This window comes from Aphis gossypii, chromosome 2 (genome assembly GCF_020184175.1).
Source record: "Aphis gossypii isolate Hap1 chromosome 2, ASM2018417v2, whole genome shotgun sequence".
Lineage (NCBI taxonomy): Eukaryota > Metazoa > Arthropoda > Insecta > Hemiptera > Aphididae > Aphis > Aphis gossypii.
In genome coordinates this window covers 45,666,822-45,692,742 of record NC_065531.1, presented here as the reverse complement: position 1 = coordinate 45,692,742, position 25,921 = coordinate 45,666,822, and the positions used below count along the sequence as shown (strand labels likewise).

Here is a 25,921-nt window from a genome sequence, read left to right as displayed (position 1 = left end):
AACTGACGTTTATTGTCATTTATCACCGAAGAAAATGGTATCGAATTTCCTCGATGTTTTCTTACACGAACCACGACGTTGGTAAAATCGATGGTTGACATAAGCGCCAAATCGAGATAAGAAGCATATAAATTGTATCGTACCTATACAAAAGTGCCAAAATCCCATATACTTACATGGATATTTCATTCCAGATATTAAATTAGAACTGCGTATAGATATCATTCAAAAGCGCTAAAAGTACAATGTTAATGTACTTGTAATATTGTAATATGATTTTTTATTTACAATACCTACTTTTACATTATATATTTACTATTTACATTATAAAATATTAATATTGGTATAAATGATTAATATATTTTTGTACCTCTGGCGCTTAAATAATGTATATCCGGTAAAATAAATACCTGAACAGTGCGATTTTATTACTACGGATTAAACGTATATAAAAATGTATTGAATTTCATTTAAGTAGCTACTCAAATATTTTCAAACAGATTATTTTTAATATGCCCTGACTTTTTATGCCTACTGATTCAGTTAGTTAGGGATTTTTCTAATAACACTACTACCGTTACTGGTATCCATTTCGCATTTGTCATATTACGTATTCAATTTCTATATCCGAAAAATTACTGTAATACTTTAGAATATACCTTTATATAAATAATTCACTTGGTCGCAAAAAAACATTTTGTATATAATACTATTATTTATGGTCTTTTATACCTATATAATAATATAAATATAAATAATTTAATGGTTTTAAATATCAATATTGTAAAAAAGATTATAAACATGTTACATTTGTTAAGACAAAAAAAACTTTTAGAAAATGAAAAATTATTCACGATAATGTATAGAATTGCAATTAAACTTGACCAGAAATAAACAAGTGAGGGAAACCTAAAATATATTATAATTTTATAATAATTATATATTATTATTAGGTATAAGTAATAATTGTATAATTTGTGTTATTAATATATTAATGAACTATATACAATTTAAATTATATATCAACTTTAAATAAAAATTCTCCATTTCGAAAAAAAATAATATCATATCTACGCTATTGCATAAGCACAATATTTATTCCTATGATATGATCGGAAAAGGGCTTTTTTTTGCTACCTTTTTAGTACACGTATTATATGGGTTCAATGCGATTTATATTTATCATAAACATAGTTGTATGCTCGCAAATAACACAATTCGCATTATTACGAGTGCAGCTTGTAAAAATTGGGTATGAAAAGAAATAAGGGTATTTTTGAGTTATTTTATAAAACGTTTTGTTTCAGTTTTATACCCTTTCCGCCGAATTTTGACGATTTTTTTGGCATCTCAGTCGTTCGCCAGCCACCGGTCATCGTGGTGGCCACCTTAGTCGTGGTAGAAGTGGTCGTAGTGGTCGTAGGCACAGTAGTAGTCGTCGTTGTCGTCGTTGTCGTTGGCTTAATCACCTCTGCAATAAAATGAAAATATGAAATTAAAACGTTAATTACAAAGAAATTATATTATTAATTAGAGTAATTCGTATTTGACACTTATCCAATTTTAATTGTACGTTTATATAAATATAGTTTGTCTTGCCGTATTTGTTCAAATCCACCTGCCTACAAATACATTTCTTTACTCGCCTCTTGACAAAACTTTAAGATTTGCAGAACAGTTTGTACTTAATGGAAATAAATAATTCAACTTTTAAAATATTTACATAAATAAGCTCTATAAATTGGATGTCTTGGAACTCAAAAAACACGAAAGCAAACAATTATTTTAATATATTTAATTTCATTTTGTATTAAGGTAAATTAAAAAATACTGAACATTATAATAATATAATTAATGATTTAGGTTCTTCAATAAAATAACGATTTGTCACAATAATGAACTCGTAATACATATATCAAATATATTAATTAGAAGAAAGTTTTTTGTGGGCGGGACAAACACTGCGTGTGACATTTGGTAAGTATGTGTCTGTACAGCAATTTAACTGTGATAATTTTATTTCGGTAATAAACACGTCCGTTTTGCATTATAATATTATGTTTTTTGTCTAAACTAATTTTGATTGACGAGTATTAATATAACGGATGATTGTTACAATTAAAACTAAATTCGGAACAAATAATTATAGATTTGTGTTTGTTAAGGGTAATGCGAAAACCGTGATTTAATGTTACTCAGTCAACGCTAATACATATTTCGTGTTTTATTATAATACAAATACAATTTGATTAATTATACTGCTGATTTGGAAAATTCAAAGTGGAATAGCTGATATTATGATGCTTATAGTGTACACAGAGTTGCAAAGAAATATAATAAATACAATATAACCACTGAGATAGATAAGAATATATTGGAGCGCGGACTAGAGTGTAAAAACGGGCCGGTTACCCAATTCCTGTAGGGTAAGAAATTATATGCAATCGGTATGAGTAAATAAATGATTTTCAGATAATTTATATTTCTGTTTTTGGTAAATATAAATTTTAAATACATAAAAAAACAAAAATGTTGGTACCCAAGTTAACGTAATACGACCATTTATCCCGGAATTATGTTAAGTTAAAACGTGTAGTTTTTCAATGTTATTTTTATAATTGTATGGAAATTCAATTTCATGCCATACGATAGTGGGGGTAGTGGCAGTTGAGACGGCCCGTTTTTCGCAACAAACGAACACAGGCGAGTCCGCGCTCCAGTATATTCTTATCTATCTCAGTAAATATTAAAAAAGCTTATCACTGTTTGATAGTGAATATAGTAGGTAAATATCATAGATCTTATACTATTAAATAAGCAATGAGTGTATGAAATGCATAACAACATAGAGGCGCTGTTTCATTACCCGATTACTCGTACGAACACTACGAACGGTAATAGCGTTGCATAGGTTTTTTATACTGTCTATATTTGAACTATTATTAATGATTTATTAGCTATTTTATTAATTACCTAATGTCACAATTTATTGTTACAAAAATATTTCTAATATACATATGCACGCCTGTCGTCCAAAACGACTTACATAACTGCGAGATGATGTTACGCTATTCGCAATGCCGTTGTTATCTACAGTTCCTGTCTAGTTTAGTAGCATAAGGTCTATGGTAAATATCAATACAATATCACATGTTCTCTATAAACTATTATATTGGGTTCAACGTGAACGTTTAAGTTATCACTGTCAATAAATAGATTTATATTATAGTTTCGGAAGAAATAACCAGAAAACGATTGTGTTGTAAAAATCTATAAATAGTTAAGGAAAACCATTTTAAAAGTTTGGTACAAGACAAAATATACACCTTATAACAGACGCCTTTGACTATTACGGGGAGAAAAAAAACTTGTACACATTTTCTCAGTAAAAATAAAACACTTAATTTCTAAAATAGCAATATATTTTTTAATAATATTAGAAAATAAGTAATTTGAGCGTTATATTTCCACCCAGGCCAATAGTCATATATTTTTAATTTAAATGTAGTGATTCAAATATGTAGTCAAGTACCACTTACCTACATATTGATCTGCAGTCGATGAATATTAAATTTATAAATATTATCTTTTAATTATTTATCTTCTCTTAAAACCGGTCCGGGATTTTTTTTTCGTTTTTTATTGTTATTTTTTTATCCACATAATTACTTATTATATTTGTTGTTTCCGTATTACTGTATTAGTATTTATTTATTTAAAATATGAAAGAAAAAAAAAATAAAACAAAAATATACTATACTAATGACTCGTTTCGCATGTTTGCTATTGATATAATTGTCATACTATCATACTTTAAACATAACAAAAGTATACCAAATTAAGGGCTAACAATAAAAAATATATTGTAATCTGATATAAAAATTGTATAAATATATAATTTTATTTATTAAAGTATTATATTATATTCTTCTATGTAGGTAATACAGAATAATAATACTTCAACATTTTTGTTTCATTCATATAATCATATTTTATAAAAGTATACGTTTATCAAAAATAAAACTTATAGGAGAGATTTCATTCTTATTATTCTGCGATAGTTTTTTCAATGACACTCTAAAATATAAATATTTTTTAGTTAACTAAAATATCTAAATCTATAATTGGTAGTAAATGGTGGAACCGTGGGGTACTGGGACACAATTGTGGATTCAAAACGTTACCTACTTATAAATATAAATAAATACAATATACAAATGAATAATTATCGGTATAATGATAAATAATTTTAATATAGCCTCAGTGGTTAATATTAAAATGAAGTTAAAAAAATTCTAAAGAAGATAAACATCCACCTAATGTGTGATGTCATAGTATTTTTTTTAATGCTTCGGAATCACTGGTATAGTATAATTAGTATATATTATATTACATTTCTATGTATTGGAAAATAATGTTAATATCCGTATGAAATTATAAATGTTGATTAAAATATATAAAATAGATTTCCAGTGAGCAATGATAATAGGTGGCCTCTAAACTAATTGCGGTACTAATTGGGTAAATTAATAAAACTTTATCGATCCCAGATATGGCGTGCCTACATATTATATGATGGTCGCCAACGTCGGTAGAGGTTACATTTGAAATTATTATGAAAAATGAAATAGTTGTCTATACCTATACTAAGTTTACAACTGTCATCGTATGTACTGATTTGAAATTTCTGTTGTCATACAAATTGTTCGTACAGCTTATAATCAATAAATTAAAAATATCCTTATGAATAAACGGGACGATAATAACTCTTTTTGTTAACTAAGGATTATAATGATCTCATTAAACTAGTTAGAAAATCAAAAAAAGTGCTTAATAATTAGCTAATAATAGTTCTGTTGTGGCCCCTCAAGGATATCAGTGCTGATATTGTAAGACTGTTTCAATAATAAATGTTGTGCCTGTTGCGGGGCTGAAAAATTGTGTAATAGTAACATAATGTCACGGCAGTACAACTTGTAAATGTATATTTTTTTTCTTAAAAAAATACCTACATCATTTTTCAAATTATAGAAATTGAGTTTCAAGTGTATATTTAGTTTTAAAAAATATTACCCGTGTATTTGATTATTGACTTGATTATCCAGTTTATAATGAAAATTACCTCTGTGTTTGGACAAAAACGAATAATTTACAAGTAATATTAATTTCCATTTAACATAATATTTACCATAACATTTATATGTACCTATATAAAATTATTGTCTACCATTTTTATGATTTGCATAAGACGACCTCAGATATACATAATTACATTGAGATAAATGTTAAATTAACAATTTATTGTTTACATATTCCACAATATAATTATAACTAAGTTTCATCATTATATTATGTATATTATTAAACTAATATACACCATCACTGGAGACTAAAATAACGTCATGTATACTGATCACCGATTTTCCTCAGGAAAAAGTTTTACTCATTATAAAAAAACAACCCTTATGGAACTTTCTAAAAATATCAACTTGATACCTTTTGAAAAATTATATTTAAAAAAATTGTTTTTTTTTTTTAGTGTTCAATAAACACGACTTCGATTGTTATGTTTTTTTAATCTTTAATTAAACAGTAAATAATTGATTAATTACAATATAGTATAGTGTTATATACAATAAATTAGAATAATGAAAAAAAAATCACAAGAATTTTTTTTTTATTTGTATGATGTCACGAAATTTTAATATTCATATTGTTTATTCAAATTTCAATAAATTTAACTTTTTAAATATTATGCAGTTAAGTATTTATTTATTTTTATTAAAAAATAATTTATTGACTATAGAATAATTTGTTTAATAACTATATATATATTACGAAATTAATTGGTTCTTAAATTATTTATACATGGATTTTTTATGGCAATATTATAAATTGTGAAATGTTTAGTGAATTACCAAAACAAATTATTTTTTTTCTAAGTACAATATAATACATTATATGTATTAAATCTAACTAGGTACTGATACTAAATGTATCAGCAAATGTAAAGAATTTAAATGTGCATGTTATGTATAGAAATCTACTTAAAAATTAAATTGATTATGTTAAATGTATTCGTTTTGTGTGCATACATTTCATTTTTTATTGCGTAAAATAAAAAATGATGATTATAATCTAAGTATACGTACTTAATAATCTGCATGAACGTACCGTAAAGCTTAATAGTGCCGTCTGTTTCGCCCAACGAGTTTTTCGAAACACACTGGTACGTGCCGTAATCCGACGACGTTACCGATATTATCGTTAGTTTCATGTGCGTTTTGTACACGTTGTCCTTAAGGTCTGTATGATATTTGGTGCCTGAAAAATTCCGTACATCATGTTAACCACAGTATTTATATGGACATTACAGTCGAGCACTTACACAATAACACTATTAATTATCTGATGCTAAGCGGATGATTATGAATCGTTGATAATAATAATAATAATAATAATAATAAAAATAATTATAATAATAGTAATAATGATATTTAAAATAAATAATAATAAAAAAATATTCCAACTTTTTTCATTATTATTATTATTATTTTTTTTTTTTAGGACAAATTAAAACTATTTATCAAAACTTATAAGGTTTAAAAATGAACCAGAATCTTTTTTTCCTACGAAAAAATTGAAAACTGTGGACTACCCATTGTAATATTTGTATTTTTATCTTAAGTTACAATATTAAGATCAAACAAGTATATTTTCGTTGCACAGTGGCACAACACGACCGCGGAAGTGGTCATTCTGCGTCTAGCCAACGACGATGTCTAGACTAATCGTTGCGTCTGGACGTTTTAGAGAAAATGTATAATTTTTAGAACAATGTATATTTTAGTGAGAGGTAATACATTGATTTAACAAGACTGAACGAAATCGATAGATTACTAGAGCTAAATTTAATAATAAATAACAATAATAACAATATTCTATTATTATGATATTAAGCTCCCAATACTTCAGTTGCCATACGATGTATGCATAATTTTTATTTTTTTCTCGTATGATTGTATTCATAATATTAAAATTATATTGTAACAATGATATTATACAGCTACTTGGTTGGTATAAAATAATATTTGTATATCAAAAATTTTTAAAAAAATTAAAAAAAAAACGATCCCTTTGTTGTCAAAAGGAGAAAATACAATTCTTGATTTAAAAAGTATAGTAGGTAATATAATACTTGTATTCACATTTTAAACTTATAAAATAGGTGATACATTTATTATTTTTTTATTTTTTAAATATATGATTTAATGTTTTACTAAACTTTTATTATATTTTGGTAATCTTTCTATGTATTTGTATAGAGTCTAAAATATAATATTATATGACTTATTTCACTAATCATTAAGCCTCAAAAACTATTGTTATTAGCCTAGATAGTGTATATAAATTAAAATTTTTAACATAATTATTTTTAGGTTATAGTTGTAATAATTTATATCGATTAAATTAAATTTCATCAGTAATAAACTGTCAGTTTAGTATTTAAATTAAATTTGTAATATTTATGTACAACTTAATTTTACACATCAGTGATCTTAGTGTACTCTTATTATATTTAATGAATCATAATAAATTAAAAATAAAACTCTTTCTTCATCCATAAATGATGAGATGTTTTTAAATTTGTTATTTGTATCGATTAACGTAGTTTTTATATTTTTTAATTATTACACTACATATACCTTATATTTTGTGTAGTACATTTCAATGAAATAATTATTTCACGTTTCATTGAATTTATTTAATACATACAGAAATAAAGTTAACATATAAAAAATAGCATTGGTCGATCAAACTATACTTGATACTTAAATATTAAGAATACTACACATTTTAATACATACAATTATGTTTGTATACAACCGTACATTGTACAAGGTTAATAATAAAATTGTATTTTAATGGACATTTATGTTTTATAAAGATAAATCATAATACAATATAATTGTATGTACCTACTTTCCTTACGATATCATTGTCTATTATAATAACGTCACAAACGATTTAGTTGTACACTTATTTCGTACGTAAACAGTTTTACCCACACCAATGGGTATTCTGGTATTCATAATATTTATTACGGGTACCTGCTCAGCACACCTTAACCGGAGTTCTATTATTCGCGGATCCGCCTTTAGCATCCAATTTAAAATCCGGTGGAAATCAAACCGTAGTGTAGTGTTAGCTGCACACTAGCACGGGTTTACTCGTAATATTATTTAATCAATATGAAAAAAAAATCTGTTATATTTATATTATGTTTATACCTATTTCATTATGGAAATTATTTTATCGCAAATGTAGATGTATTCCAAAAAAAAAAAAATATGCATACACTTATTATACACATATAACATTATAGAATGCGGTGCCTAATATTTATTAGTCCGTAATACGTCCTACGTGTACTCACATGTATGATGTTTTCTTTTCTATACATACTAACCGTTTGATATGATGGTCGTTTTATCTTTTGTCCAGTAATCGATTGATTTGGGAAACGCTTCGGACGTACATTCCAAAGTGACCGATTGACCTTCTTGCGCACCGACGAGCTGATTTTGTATCCATATCATGGGAGGGACTGTTGAAAAAAGAATGAAAAACCGCAAAAAATAAAAATAAAAATTATTATGAAATCCAATAATCCTGACGAGAAATCGTGGAATAATAATATGTACCTACCATCACATACACACACAAATATATATAGTGACTTATACAGGAGGGTTTTATACAAGGGGTTTTCCGTACAAGCTACAAGAAGGCTCTCACATTAGTTTGGAATCGAACACATGTTTTACGAATACGAGATTGCGTTTAACAAACTCGTGATTTTGAAGAGCATTACAACGGTAAGTATTTCGTTGAATTTTAAAGATATTTAAATACAATCAAATTACATCGCGGGAGAGTATTGTCGACCGCAAAGACTTTCTATAGTTCTATAGCGGTACAGATTTTGAGATTTTCAAACATCATCCGTCAAGATAGGCCTTGTGAAAAGTCTCTTAGGAGAATCCTTTTTTCTTTAAATACTATCTGCGCATAAGGACTTATCAATCATAACTTAATTAAAGCTAGGTAAATGATATCGTTGAAAACCACAAGACCCAAAATGGGTTTTCAATTTCACTCACACATACATACGAGATGATTCTCAAAGTTTATTCTGAACTCCCAAAAACGCTCTGTATGATATGTTTACATTTTATACCGTTGAACGTTGTGCGTGCGTGTATGTGTGCAGACATAGTCACGGTGGTTAATTAGTTTTACTCACATTGTATGATGAGCATGATACGTTTGCTAACTGACGGTGGAATTCCGTTAGACGCTATGCACAAATATGCACCCATGTGTAAACGGTTAACTTTTGATACGTTTAACCACGGCCCGTTCACTGCGGACACTGAAATTGATAAATTTTAAACACAACTAAAATAAAATACATTTATCTTTTATACATTATAATACATATACCGACAAGTTATCAATGTATCTAGTTAAATACGATTTTTAAACAAATTAAGTTCTAACTTACGAGATTATAACTTACCTAACCAAAATATGAAATATTTTAATTAGCCTCATTATACTGTTTAGAATGTTTAGATGGTCTCACGGTCAACGCCAAGCTTAATGGCTATAATATAGCCTGACTAACTCACTGACTGATAAACGTAGAGCTGAACAATGATGATCGAGACTTGCATTTTACACAGTACATTGGTACCACAAATTTAGTGTGCAATAAGAAAACGTTTTACAAAATTCACATTTTAAAGTGGCGCTTGCACAGTTTTTTCGAGATTCAAAATGGTCAATGGAAATTTTAAAGTTTTGAACACCGTTAAACCGAATACTAAATAACAGATTAATCAAAATTCGAATCATATTATATAATTGGCATTTTTAACGGGCAACGAAGTGTACGGATTCAGCTAGTATATAATATATCCGTCTTGTATTATAGTTGTAGTTCTGATCAGTTTATAATTTTTATTTCGTTTTATCGAGCTATATTATTTACACGAATAACATAATATTTTTACAAATTCTGAATGACTATTTTATTGTTTGCATTGTTTTTTTTTATTTATTTTTAACCATTTGTTTGTTTTTATAAATATTATAATTTAAAATCTATAAATATAAATAGAAAATAAAATAAAAAAAAAAATCAATAAGAAAATCGAACACTTGAGTAGAGAAACCATTCAGTATAACAACACATCAATTTTATTTTTAATTATCATTTTTTTCTCGTGTCAACACTTTTGTTTAAAGTGATTAATTTGTTTTCAATTATAATATCGATTTATAAATTATTTTTTATTTATTTTTTTTTCCGATCAACAGTTGTAAGGGACTAAGGAGTATAGGTAATAAGCGGATCGATAATAGGTTTAAATCAATTTATGAATGATGTTCACCGATCAGTTTAGTTTAGGTTTTGGTGTGTATTATACTATTATTTGAGTGTTCGATGTTTGATTTTATAACTTTAAAATAATATTAGTTAATTATTATTCTTTTTTTTTTAATTTTTAAGTGCTATCAGAGATTTAATTATACATACCACTGTATTAGAATTTAAATATTTTTAAATAATCATTTTATTTTTATGCAGCGATAGGGTTTGCTACAATTTTGTTGTAAGTTTTAAAAAAATATACATCCGTGTTAATTTGAAGGATCATTAACATTATGTATATATAGAATACATTTGACAGGATTATCGTAGTTTTATGTACAGGTATCGAAGTGTGGTTTTTGTTATATCGAACACATTTGGAATGATTATTATTAAGATCTAGTATGATTGTAATTTTGGAATTTGGATATTTAAATATTGTGGTACCTACTAGTTTGTTAGCTCTAAATGATTAACTTATTTTTAGTTAAACACAGAGAATTTAATTCAAAACTATCTTTGTTGTATCGTGAATGTCCAAGGTCTATAGAAGATAAATGTTGTGGTCATTTTGAGGAGTTGTATCAAACATTTTAAATCTTCGTTTAGTAATTTTTTATCCAAGTTCCTTGTACATGCATTCGGTTGATTTAGAGGGCTGTAAGTTCCTGATATTAATTATAACTTGACATGATTAATATTTTTTTTATTATAACTATAGTATTCAACTTTTGATTTATTACATTTGATAATATATCCATACGACTATACGAGTTTGATGAAAATGTTTAATTTGTGTGTATTTATAGAAATGTTGTTATGAATTTGGCAGATTATTTGATTGTTATATTTTTTTGTTTACAAAATGTTTAATAATCATGTATTTTATTTTATTATTATTTTTTTTTTTTTTATAAATATTGAAGTACGTAGTTTTTGAGAGTTATATTATGTACTCAATAACAGCTTCTACATAGGTATAATAATTTTGAGAGAGACTAGTAAACCAATCATATTTGATTAATATTGATCGTGTAGTTTTTATGTGATTTTTATTTTTGAAATTATCTAGAAGACTTGATGGCTCTGGTTCAATTGTTATTACAAATATCGCCTATACCTATATGTTATTTAAAAAATGACTAGTAATTTATTTTCATATTTCAGATCACTATGTACTTACTAATTTTCAAAGTCTCAAGTTGTTACATCATAACATTTAATTTGTTTATAAAAACTTCTTAAATATTTTCATAGGTGTTATTTATAAAATAACTATTTGTTCTATAGAGAAAAATGCCTCTTTTAATTGCAGTACACTTATAAAAAAAAAACAAAAATAATATATTGTATTTAAAATACAAATTCAATAGAGCTAAAATTGACAAAAAAAAAAAAAAAAACGAATGGTGAAGTTTTGATTTGATAACACGACTGATTCGCTAATCTCAGCATTATTTTTATTTTATCATATTCCAAGAAATCTAAAACATTAAATACCAAAATATATTATACGATTGTTATAAATATTAGAATATTAATACTCGAAGACCTTTTCCAAATAAACATTTTATACGATATATTACGTTATATATTATACAGAGTTCTGTGTATTACAAAAAAAAAAAAAAAATCATACGATTACATTCGAGTTGTACACAGTCTGTTGAATAACAATACGCGCGTAGTACACAAAATATAATATAATGCCATTATAATCTATATAATATGAACGTGAGGCATAGGTTAAACTTTTAGATATCACATATAACGTAATTTATGCAATAAACGTTTTAACTTAATACCGTTTCTGGGCTGAGTGCCGTTTTTCTAATCTTCGTGTGCATCATTGGTATTGCGTTGTCATCTGTTTACACACAAAACGCTTCAATGATAAAAATTACTTCCTTTTTACAATTTTAAGTGTTCAAAGAGTATAAAGACATAGTATTATGTATTGAAAGTAATAATTAAAATTATTAAAAAAAAGAAACTTACACATAGCTACTAATTAAAACTTAATTTGAAATACAATTTATTAACATCTCCTAATTTTAAACACGATGCAATTATTGTAACCAGTAGGTAATTGTATTTAATTGTAAAATATTATTTGTTTTATTTCACGTTACTCTTTTGTAATAAAAATTATTTTTATGATTCATACCTGGAGGCTATATAAACTGTTTATAAACAAATATCATAATATTTGAAATATTTTTGAATGAATAGTGTTTTTGGAATTATTTCATTCAAACTCGATATAATAATTATAAACAATAGTAGTATTTTTAGACTTAAATTTGAAAACTAAGTAATGGCAAATAAAAAAAATTTACCAAAGTTGAATCTTATACTTAGAATGGTGTTTACAGTTAAAATATTAATAATATGAGACATTCTATTCTACATATATCAATTAAATATGTAACTAAACTTCATTATTTTATAAAATATCAAAAAAATTATATTAAATTATTATTATTATAATTATTTTAAATTATATTCAAAAAAATTTAAAAATACCTATATAATTTATTTTTATTTTTATAAAATATTCATAGATTTATTTTATGAGGCATCAAAAAGCGGAGAAAAAATTTTGTTTTTAGTAATATAAAATTATAAAATTAAATATAAATATCTTATAAATTAAATATTGTATTTTTATAGCTTATATAGTTATATCTTATACGTTATCTATAATTTTATCTTTTTTAGTAATTTGAACTTTTTTTTAAGATTAATTTATTATTCTCCACACTAAATCGTATTATAAAAATATGATGAAGCTGTATTACCTATATGTTGAGTAAAGAAGGGTTCGAAAATCCTATTCGTATAACTGCCAATCCAATGAAGTTTCGTTGTAAAACTTTAGAATCCTATTCACGACCATTCTAGAATGTCTATTTCCTTTACGTGCAATAGACACATTTAAGGAAGAAATGCATTTTTATTTATTAAACATGTCTAGAATAATGTTTTTATTTGAGTTGTTGTTTTACAAATATTTCTTAGAATTTTATTATGATAAAACATGACCCATAGTTAACTAAGGTAAATAACAACTACGTCGTATTAAATTGTATTGGTTTTAGTTATTTTTATGTTGTTAATGATAATAAAGTTAAATACAAATTTGCTAGGTTTTTTGATTTGTTTTGTCTTGTATTAAAGATATGTTTAAATTATTTATATTATATTATATATTATATTATATTTCAGTATTTAAAATGTTTACTGCACACTATAATTTATATAAAAATAATATTAATATTAATATTTATTAAAATATCTAATTAAATTAACTTTAAAATATAATATTGGTTCAACTGACGATTAATGTTTTAAATCATGCCTGTATTTATGCTTAATTTAAGTAGCAATGCCTCAGTTATTATTACTATTATAGTGTTTCAATATTATCATTTATCTCTAGATTTGTCTTTGTTTTTAGTTCACTTTTTTATTTTTTTGGATCTTTATACCTTATTATGCAACTTTTTATATATCTTGCATTCCCCATAAATCTTCGTGTTATTAAACTCATACGCTTTCGCTTTCATTCTATCTAAACATACAAATCCCATATACTTTCCACTTATTTCGCTTTTGCTTTAAATTTTGTTTACAATACCTGAGGATATAATATAGGTTCCGTTTCAATCAAAGTCAAGTTACAATTTAATTTTGAGTAATGTTAAAATGTAAAAACCAAATTCCCGTATAAACTTAACACACGATTTTCCCACGACTTGAAGTTGTAAGTTCAACGGAATTTTCTTTACCATTTTATTTTTTCTATGCATATAAATGAGTTTAAAACTAAAATGTTTAATAGCTGTAATATTTATCCCCTTAATGCTTCATATAATTGGCCCCATTATGGCATTTGACCACCTACCAGAGTGTTAAAAAAAAAAAAAAATGATTAACTAGGTACTTCTAAAATCCATGGTCACTACGACACAATACTCGTACTGTTTGATTAGTTGTTAGTTGGGATGGATTTAGTGGAGTTAAACATCACTTTTAATCATACATTAACACGATCCAATTATTTTTATTTTATTTTATATACAGTATACATATAATATGTACTACAATACCACGTGTCCATGTTAGGTTCCTAACACTCTTTACAACCACACCCAGGTACTCATAATATCGGTATAATAGTTAATCTATTCTCTTAATATCGTTAAAAACCATTAAATTTTAACTTAATCTAGTTTACCACCATTTATCTGACTTCAAAACTTTACTACATTGATCAAATATTTAAAAGTCATACCATTGTATTGACTGATTGTATTTGTCACTGAGTTCATTTATATATATTAGATACAGAATACTAGCGTACTAATAATTAACCTTATACATTTATAGTTATTGTAAGCTGCATTAAATACGGTTTTAGCTTAAGTATTAATATTACATTAAATTTATTTTATAACGGATATTTAATACGAACAAAAATATAATTTATTACACTTTTGAAATTATTAATTTTAATAATTATTTACTTTATCATTTATTCAAAATGATTTGAACATTTTAATCTTAAAAATAAAAACAATGTTATCACTGTCTAAACACTGTATGATACATTAACTATTAAAGAAAGTAATAAGTTATTTACTATTTATAGACTATTATTCTATTTTATTACTAAAATTACTTAAATTACATAATTTATGATAAAAACATATATTTTCAGAAAATAAAATTCAAATTTTCTATTGTTTTATTAACAGTACTCTACATTTTTATAAAATTGAAAATTTAATTTTTAATTTAAAAAAAAATTTAATTAAATAAATTAATTAATTAAAATAATAATAATATATATATATATATATTAATTAAAATTTAATTAATTAAATTAATTTTTTAATTTTTTAATTTTTTAATTTAATTTTTTTTTAAATTCTAAAAATTAAATTTAAACTAAAAAAATTGAAACATAGAATTTTATTTTATGAAAATACGTATTTCTATAATAAATTATGAAATTGTGTAGTGTGTAATAATAATAAAGAAAAAAAATATTCATAAATAGTAAGTACATCATAATTATGGTGTTTGGAAACAAAAAAAGTCAAATTAAATTTTCTTTTTTTTTAATTATACCTAGCACTAATTTCGCTGATTTTGGGTTTAGAATACAAGTCGATAGATCAAAATTACTTTAAAAAGTCGATCAATCCGAAAATGATATTCAAAATAGGTATGTGATTAAAAAAAAAAAATAGAGTTGTGTTGTGCATATGCAAAATACATGAGTTAAAAATTTTAAGTCGTAGGAATTTATGATCCATTAGTATAATTTAATATCTCGCTAACAGAATAGAAAAATATTTACAAGATATCCTGTTTTTACTGACACACGGTGTAGGTATGGATATATTAATCAAAATTATTTTACGAAATATATATATATATATATTATTATACAAAGAACCAGACATAGATAAAATGAACAGCTTAAATTAGATTTTATAAAATATTGTTTCTTTAAGCTAAAGTTGAATCACAACAATTTTTATATTGATGATTATGTTCATTTCAAGTGGATTATAATTTTTCGTTTGAATTTGATATATTTTTATAACGCTTATTGTGTGAATTTATAATTTAATAGTACTTGATATATTTTATATAATATATTATAGCTAAAAACATTTATGACTAAAAATTAATATTTTTTATTTGCGTTATAATGTTATAATGGTTTAAACTGTCTAGTCAAATCAGTTGTTGAATATTATTTGGTTCTATGAAATGCTGGAGCACAATGACTAAAATGGAACTTTAGAACAAGTTATTAAATGAGGTTTAGAAGAGAAAGCCTTTGGGAACGGTAGATGATTTAATTTTAGATGGGATAGTACGGTCTCTAAATTCATATTCTTTAGTAGGTATTTAGTACGAAGCCAGGAAAGGTTTAGATGTATATTTTGTTTGTATAATATTTAATTACTTTATTGTGTGTCTTTCTACCGTCTTCAAATAATACATGCGCTTAAAATTATTACGTTTTAACACCACCATGATGATAAAACATACAATTACAAGAATAAAAATATATTTAATTAAATCATGAAAATTAGGGTTATTTATTTATTTTTTTTTTTTTTGTTAAAACAATTTAAAAAGAAATAATATCATCTATTTTAGTGCAGGTGTACTTATGAACAATCGAATGAACTATTTCCATTAATGTATTGTTAATTATAATTATTTTCTTAATCCTAACAAGTAATTATGTACGTAATTTTATACATAACTTTGTTATACAACTAAGTATAAATACGTGTAGTATAAAATGTAATTTATTCTCATTGCAGCCTTTTGGTGTATAGATGTATTAACTTTACGATAATAATAAATATTTTTTTTTTCTAAAAGTTCATAAATAATAAAATAAAACAAACAATAATTATTGATCATTATAATCTAAATTAAGGCTATAATTATAATAAAGTATATTTTTTTTATCAAACATTAACATAATATAAACTATTTTAATTTTTTTTAAATATTACCTTTTCACAATAATTTTTGATCCATTCCTATCATTTTATATTGGTCTATAATTTATTTTGCCTGATTTAAAGTATAAACAAACTTGACTATGCACCTATATTTTATAATCCAAAACCATTATGCAATACACGCTATATTGGTTTAAAATACATTTTGCTGGACTGGAAATTATAATCCCAGAGGAGATCATATTATTCTATAGCGAATTTGCGTGGGATCACGAAAGAGATTAAAACATATGATTTAAAATCAGAACCAAACTCATATAAATCTCAACTAAATATACGTATATACCTATACCAAGCATGTTGTCAGGCCACCGTATAAAGTATAAACACCGTTTATTTATTGTTATAACTGTTATTAAATGTCATAATACACATCATTCAGTACGTTTGAAATGTTTAAATGTAGACAATGCTTATATACCTATAGTTGTTATATACACTACGTTGTTGAATACAGTGCTAAGTGTATTGTAATGGTTTTACAGCTTAGGGTTGGTACGTATCTTTATACTGATTATATGGTCAATCAAAATGCTATATACGTAGGTTTAGTATTATAAACCCGGGTTGCATTGGACGATGCAGAATAGGTGTAAATAGAATTAAATATTATACTACATGAACTCAATTTAAACATTAATACACATTTAAAACAAATGTATTACATTTGGAAACATTTGCAGGTCACTTAAAAAATAATCGTTTTAATTTTAACATTTTAAATACGACTTATTATTTTATTTTATCGTGAACATTAGTTAAAATATGTTAGTGTTACATTGTTATAATATATATTTTGATAATCAATATTGATATTTTTTTCAAACAATTATGTAACAATGAATATAAAAGTGTTAAACATAATTTAATTTGATAAGGTATAATGATATATACTTAGTATAAGTTTTTAGAAAAGAAATAATTTTGTTTGGAAATGACAAAGTGTGCGTTGTAGTTGTGAAATAAGAAAATGATCATGATTATTATTAAAAATACCTAAAATGAATATTTTAAAGATCATTAAAATATATAATTTTATCAATTTAAAGCAAAATAAATAAGATATTATGCTATGATAATAATAATATTATTATTATCTATTATTCAAAATTAGAGATATTTAAACCTCTAAAAGTGAATATGAAAAATCTATAGCATTATAAAATACAAACGTCTTAAGCTTTTTATATTTTATAATCTTTAAAAAAAAAAGTCGCAAATATAACAATATTTAGACTAATAAACTTATTCATTTTCTAAATTATAACATTTAAAAATATTTTTCATAACGGTTAAAAATGCATATTAATTTGTAATGGAATTTACTTAAAAAGAGATTTTATAGTAGTAAATAATCTTACTGTCATTCATAAATATTATTTTTATTTAACAGCTGCAATATAATTATAATTAGGTAATATTGTAATGTTTAATACTAAAATGAACAAAACTTTTTTTTTAATTTTACGTAATATGGTAAACATATTTTAAATACCAATTATATATTAAACAGTTTATATAGAATTATTTTTATATTTGATTGATTGAAATAATTAAATTTATTAATAATATTATAATATAAAAATGTACTTCATGATAAATGTATTTACAAACATATTTTTTCTTTTTATGGAAAGTATCAAATTTAGTACTTGTATAATATTATGTTACATCGTGATATACATAATAAATGTAATTATTATTTTGAAAACTTTATAGTTTTTGAAGAGACACTTAATTGACGATATATTTAATGCATATTAATTTGTGTTCAATAACTTTTTTCTCGTGCAAATTGAATTAAAATTGATCGTTTAATTAAGTGTGAATTTACTGATATTAGTACGAAAATAAGTAATTATATACACGTATATATAATATAATAATATAAAATATTTTGAAAAATTGAGTAGATGGTTATTTGTTATTTAGAGTAAATTTAAAGTAATTTATCATTAATAATAAAAATGGAAAACAAAAATTATACAAAAACCTAATGAGACGTAGAGAGAAAGAAAGTTTTCATTCAACGTTATTTTTGCCCGTCAGCTTGTGTTTGAAATATTTAACTACACTCATTTTTTGATACATAAGGTCTTGCTGGATGAAGTTTCCGTCATGGCTAATTGGATAGCAATTAGCGCGAACACTTGACTTCGAAATGAAAACGAGGAAAAGACCACTTGAAAAAAAAACAGTTACCGTATATTATTTAAGTTCATATAATATATTATATACACCTCAGTTCTTCCACCGGTGACGATGATAACGATCCGTGTGCAGTATATATTATTATAATCGTGATGTTTTGAGCGCGCTAATACTATTTTGAAGTACATAATACTGTTTACGTTTTTGTTGTTGACACACACCATAACTACTCTTTAACATTGTTATTATAATACTCAGTATGGGCGGTGAACTCAAAAATTGTCTGAAGCATATTTTTATACATTACCTACGCAATAATGGTCTACCTCACAGGTATCTACCAATATAACTACCTTTACCACAACTGAAACTCATTTAAAAATTGCTATTAACGGGATGCCGTCTATGAATAAATTAAATAACAGCACATCGTCTTTGCTCATTACAACTCTCAAAAGCAACCACATTTCTAATACATCTTTCGCTGTGCAATATAAATGCATTTAACCATTACGAACGCTCAAACCAAAATCGTTGTAGACGTGTGATTTATTTTTATGTGCTGGATTTTTTAAGTGTCTACCCCTTAAGTATAATATTGTGCCACTTCATTAACATTTCCTTCGTGTCCACTGCACAGAGTTAAATCGACTTATAATTGCGCTCACTTATACTTCTGTTGGTTTAGTTTCAGAATTTTATCTATTAACACTATAATTGTCTACTGGATATAATGTATAGGTATCAATATAATAATATTTTATAATAATATGATATTACAACGTGTTACATATACTATAAAGTATCTTGCACTCTACAACGAAATCGATTTTAATGAGTAGAGCGTTACCTTGAATAATGCCATTATGATTTGTCGTCGGTTACCTACCATTATTACTATAATTTTGATAAAAGGAGCTAAGAAATAACAAAACAATGCTATTGTTTTAGTTAAAACGAAATTATGGCTAAAACATAAATTAAAAATATGAATTAATTCGATAAGCGTCTAAACGTCATATAAAGTACTGTGTATTAGTCACATGTACAGAACAAATTAAACAGTACTATCATATAATAATGATAAAATGTATAATACACACCCTTGAATAAAAATCCACACTCATGAAACCAAAGTTTGCTGAAGGTTTTCGTTTGGAATAATGCAGTATAGTATAGTTGTTACTGTAAACGTTTGATATGTTTATAATAATAATATTTGTAATTCGGCGTGGCGTATAGGCAATTTCGGTACTTGGGCGTGTAGGAAGCGTAAAATATAGCATAACGACATAGCAACTCTTTTAAGTTGTGTTCAGTTTAGTTTAGTCATGTTATTACTAAAAACATATTTTTGATGTTGAATTGTGAGTTACTGTTACAAAAAAAAAAATAATAATAGAAATATCGAATATTGATTTACCTTAGAAAATAGGATAGATAAATTTTTAATAAAATTGAAATTTGATTATTTAAGTAAATGTATTTCGATCAGATTTTTAACTTAAAATCGTAAAATTAATATTATACTGCTCTGTCAGTAATAGTTTAATATTATTATTATTATTATTATTATTATTAGGTATATTATTATAATACGAATTTTTACTCTATAATAATAATGTTTAAGTACAAACTGTATTAAATTTATAATAAAATGTACATAATATATTACTTTTTATGTAATTGCTTTCAATTATATTAAAAAACAATTAAACAACTTTATTTTTATTTTTATTTAAAAAATAATTTGTTGGTTTGGCATGAAAGTAGCAATATATTTTTTATTTAATGATAAAAGAATCAAAGAGATTCTAATAATAAAGTTGAATTTGTTCAATAAAATGCAATCAATATTTTTAGTATCTAAACCAGTAGATTCATTTAAACAGCTATAGCAGTATCTGCTATTCAAATGTTACATAAATTAAACATATTATGTAATCATATTATAAACAATTAAAGATAGATAAAAAAAAAAGAGTTTAAATTAAATAAAACAATGGTTAAATAATTTGTGAATACACGTTTAGTTTATGACAGTCATATGACCGTTCTTCTACACAACAGATTGTCATCATTATTATTTTTGTTTATTTTCATCCCAATATAAAAATGATGGCTTAAAACCTACCTCCATAATCTCTATGAAACGTTTAATTTTATATTATTAGCTTGTAATAGGGATCGAGTAGCCGTAAACAATTACGACTAAGAAGCAATTTACAGGTGAGAACGTCTATACAAAATATACGTCAGGAATATTGGAGATAATTGTACGTGTTCTAGAGAATTAATAATAATTGGCTTCCAGGTAAGTATTACACGCGCTCACATTTTATCTACGTCAATAGAAACTTTAGTGGATCATTATTATTTGTTCATCATCCTCTCATTCAGTCAATTACTGGATTTCGTATAATCAATAAAATAATGATAATATATCATAATTAGGGTATCAAAATAGGTAGGTAATTATCGTCAAATGCCCACATAAATAATTCTTGCATTATGTATTACATATTTACATTTATAATCTTCTATGGATATTGCAGTATTCAGAATGATGGTTTACCTCCTTAAAATCTATATACTTAAAAAAATTAAACAAAATATTTTTTCAACATATTTATCATAAAAAACAATTAGCGTAATCTATAATAGCTATGTTGGATTAAAGTAAAATGATCAACTAAACTTAATTAAAGCTGACACTTGACAGTTTTCTATTAAATCGTGTTTTATTAACTATTGTATACTAAAACTACTGTATCAATTGATTAATAAATTACAATAATTAAACAAAGCAAGGTAAAACTCCATTGACCAACCTGAAAACTAAAAATACCGAAAAGTTAACTTCTTGTTAGGTCAATAGGTATTCAAGTTTATATATAATATGTATTTTTTTTTTTTAGAAATAGTGATAAAAGTAAAGTTAATCATATGTTCATAGAAATAAATATATTATATAATATATATCTATTAAATAAAATAATTGTCACTAAAGTTATTTTAACTATCATTAAGATACAAACATAAAATACGGATACCTATTTAATTAATATTTTGTTACGAGTGATTAAAAATTATGGAGTACATTAATTTTTTATCTGGAATTTTCCATACTGATAATTAATTAATAAATATATTTGGCATACTTAATAATCACATGTTTAACAATTAAATTTTAGTTTTTAAAGACACACGGGAATAAATTATTATATCTGTATTTTGTATCTAATAGAATATTCTCTATGATTTCAAAAATATTCTAAAAAATCTAGAAATTGTTTAAAATAAATTTATAGAAAGAATATTAACCAAAATGTTAAAGTAACAGTTTATTTTAAAAAATCATAAAAATTGAATGACTAATAAATGACTCAATTATATCATTATACATAATAATCTAGATTAGATTAAGGTTTTTTAGACTTAAACTAATATGATTATGTTTAAAGCATCATTTTTGAAAATTGCCTAATACAATATTATTATCAGAGAGAATATTTTGTTAACTAAAAATAAAAATAATATGTACAATATTACGATTTATTATTAAATAAGAAATCAACAGCTATTATAGTTGACTATATTTTATGCATTAATTTATATTTCAATGTTTGATTTAAAGCTCTCTTCAAAATAATTGAGTTACTTTTGCACGTACAATATGAAAATATGATTTGTGCGTATGATGACGTTCAGAATTTGGTATAAAATACTGGTCAAAAATAACAGACCGATATATGCAGTGGTGATTACGTGCCACTTCTACGTACAAATGGACATATTATATGAAAAAAAAATCAACATTTCAACATCCTGCTCGTCACGTTTTGCGAACGGGCTTTATCAAACCCTGATATTTTATTTCTGCTTTAGTAGCGGAAAAGGGTAATTGATGTTTGACGCTAACTTTGGGTCATTCTATAAAATCCTCAACGGATTTACTGTATATAATCTATAGTACAAAAAGTCATACATTATATTATATATTTGTAAAGAACAACGTCTCATGAAAATCGTTCACATAAAAGGTGATATAAAAAATATTATGATAGTTCTTAGATGTTGATAAATTTTATATATTATATACATAATATATAAAATATATTGGTTATGAATTTCTATTATTTAAATATATTATGTAATCAATGTATAGAGTATTATTAAGATATGCGTCTGTAATCTGTATATATACGAGTACATTTTTTTTTAAATATTTAAAGATATTATATGTACATGATGGACACAATAAGGCAGTAACGATTAAAGTTTATTTTATTTTATTTTTGTACCTAATCAAACAGTGAAATTACTAATGAAAGGAGCCACCTAGTTTTGACACATCATATTTGTTTGTTTCATTTTATTAGCTTAAGACATTTTTATCATGCTTGCTTCAGTCATCTTGAAGGATTACTATACTAAAGATAACTTTGTTAGTTGATAATTATTTACGAATTAAAGGATTCATGTACATGAAAAGGTATTTTTGGAATTTCTTATACTCACGATTTGCTTATTCATGAACAATCTTATACGGATATCTGTGTGAAGAAAATGATTCGAATGCATGTATAATAAAGAGTTTATTATACATATATATATATATTATTAAATTTAAAAAAAAAAACAAATTTTTTCAGGTTGAATATTTTTGTCGTTGATATTTATTTTGAAAATGCGTGTATATTTGTGTTTGAAAGAATCTGTAGGTATATGAGTAATTTAATGATAAGTTAGCGTATTTTTTATATACCAGAAAATTGTAAAATATCATAAAGTTTATATTTAAATAATTCAACTCATTCTAATAGTCAAATGAGGCAAAATTTCCATCAAGCATTCTTATTGTAGGGGTTGTGGCTTTCTATTGAATTTATCGCTTCGTTGATTTCCAAAGACTTCTACAATTTTTTATCGAAAGGTAGTTCATGAATGGTTAGTTTTATGTAATTTATAATCTGGTATGTATATTATATCAGTAGATATTTGATAAAATAAGTTTATGCTATCCACGAAAGTTCGATTCTTTTAATGTATATAGCTAAGTTATACTTTATGATTATTTTGCATTTAATATCAAAATAAAAGAGTTCTTTTATAAAAAATATAATAGGTATATTGTTCATATTAATATGTCTATTTAATACCTGTTTCTGGTAAGTACTGACATTAGAGAATTTATGTGAATTTTAATTTTCTCAAAACTATTATCATTGTTTTATTAATGTAAGGTATTGTTGAGAGAAGTGGATGAGGATTGATCTGAATTAGCTTAAGCATAATATATAGTTGAGTTAAAAATACTTATAAATGTATTTGTGTAAGTCTTGTAAATTGCTTGACTTAAATCCAATGTTAACTGAAATAAAAACATTACTCGAAATTGGTTTATTCGTTTTGCAAACATAATATCGTCCAATTTCTAGATGACTAGTTATTTTTAAACCTTTGTACTCAATGGATCTCCTCTAAATTTCTCCTGCTAATCCATTCATTCGATGATACAATACCTATCATATTTATCACTACCACAAGACTTTCTGTTGTGAATTTCACTTAGTTTTTTTTTTTTTTTTGCTCAAACTCATCAAGTGGCCGTCACTGACTGTGTTTTTAACGACAACAGAGTGTCTATTACCTACACTTATCCGGAAGTAGTTTTTATATGCATTTTTAACGACGATTATTTCAACTTAAAAGGCTGAATACTTAAGACGACGTGATAATGATTTTGAACGTATAAATGGCAACACTTGGAATACAAATCATGACAGCGATAATATAATGCAATAACAATACATTTATTGTGTGTACTCGATACAACTATAATAAAATTGTACGAATTCAAGCATAGTAATAAGCTTTTTGATAAATTTAATGAGGTGTCTATTTTATTAACTATAAATTGAACGACGTCTAATGATTAATACTCATATTTTTGATGGATAATAATCGTTATATTAATAAATTAATAAAATATTTACTTACATAATATATTAATATATTGACAGGTTTGTATACTACTTATACTCACATTTTTGTATAATATAATATACTTTTTACAAAGTAGAGCTCTAATTTTAAATATGCTGTTGACCTATTTCAGATAATATTTAGTTTATATTTTAATAATGAAAAACTGTTTTATACCTGCTGACGTCCAAACAAAATTTTTGAAATAATCATCCCGCTCATTTATACGTATAATTAAATTTAGATTTTCAAATAATACCTATACAATATTTTTGATAATTGAAAATGTAACTTATGTATTATAACTGAATCACAAGAGTCCTGCACGGCCTATTTATTTATTTCAAAAATCCTATAATATATATTATGTATTTTTGTATATAAAAAAAATTAACTGATGTTGACGCCTACAATGTATTCAACATGACTGTCAACTCCAATCAAATTAATGCAATTTCGTGCTAGGTATCCACATGACACACCAGCTAAAATATGTTCTGTGTTCAGAATAAGTTACACCATCAATTACGCAATGTGTGTAGTTTATAAAAAAGCTCTCATTATAATTTAAAAACAAATTCAGCGTTAAAATAAATCCTTGCATATTTAAGTCTAAATGCTTTCAGAAACGATACAATAATACTAGTCTTATGCTCGAGAAAATAATTATTTAGGTGTTTCAGAAATGTGCATGCATCTTAGCATACAAGTCGATGACATTCAATGAGTTTTCACTCGATTTTCTTCCTAATTCATTTTGGTTTCTTAAATTATTATTTAT

General features: G+C 24.7%; 1 protein-coding gene across 2 annotated transcripts in view; it reads right to left on the bottom strand.

Annotated features, from left to right (window-relative positions):
• Nucleotides 1-25,921, bottom strand: part of LOC114132893 (lachesin-like) — a 149,730-nt gene that overhangs the window by 13,406 nt on the left and 110,403 nt on the right. For both annotated transcript variants that reach the window (XM_050201062.1, XM_050201063.1), the window contains exons 5-8: nt 9,308-9,436; nt 8,471-8,608; nt 6,175-6,324; nt 1,316-1,471 (exon numbers count right to left, since the gene is read on the bottom strand). In XM_050201062.1, coding sequence (XP_050057019.1) covers nt 1,316-1,471; nt 6,175-6,324; nt 8,471-8,608; nt 9,308-9,436 — 573 coding nt within the window. The remainder of the gene's footprint in view (nt 1-1,315; nt 1,472-6,174; nt 6,325-8,470; nt 8,609-9,307; nt 9,437-25,921) is intronic.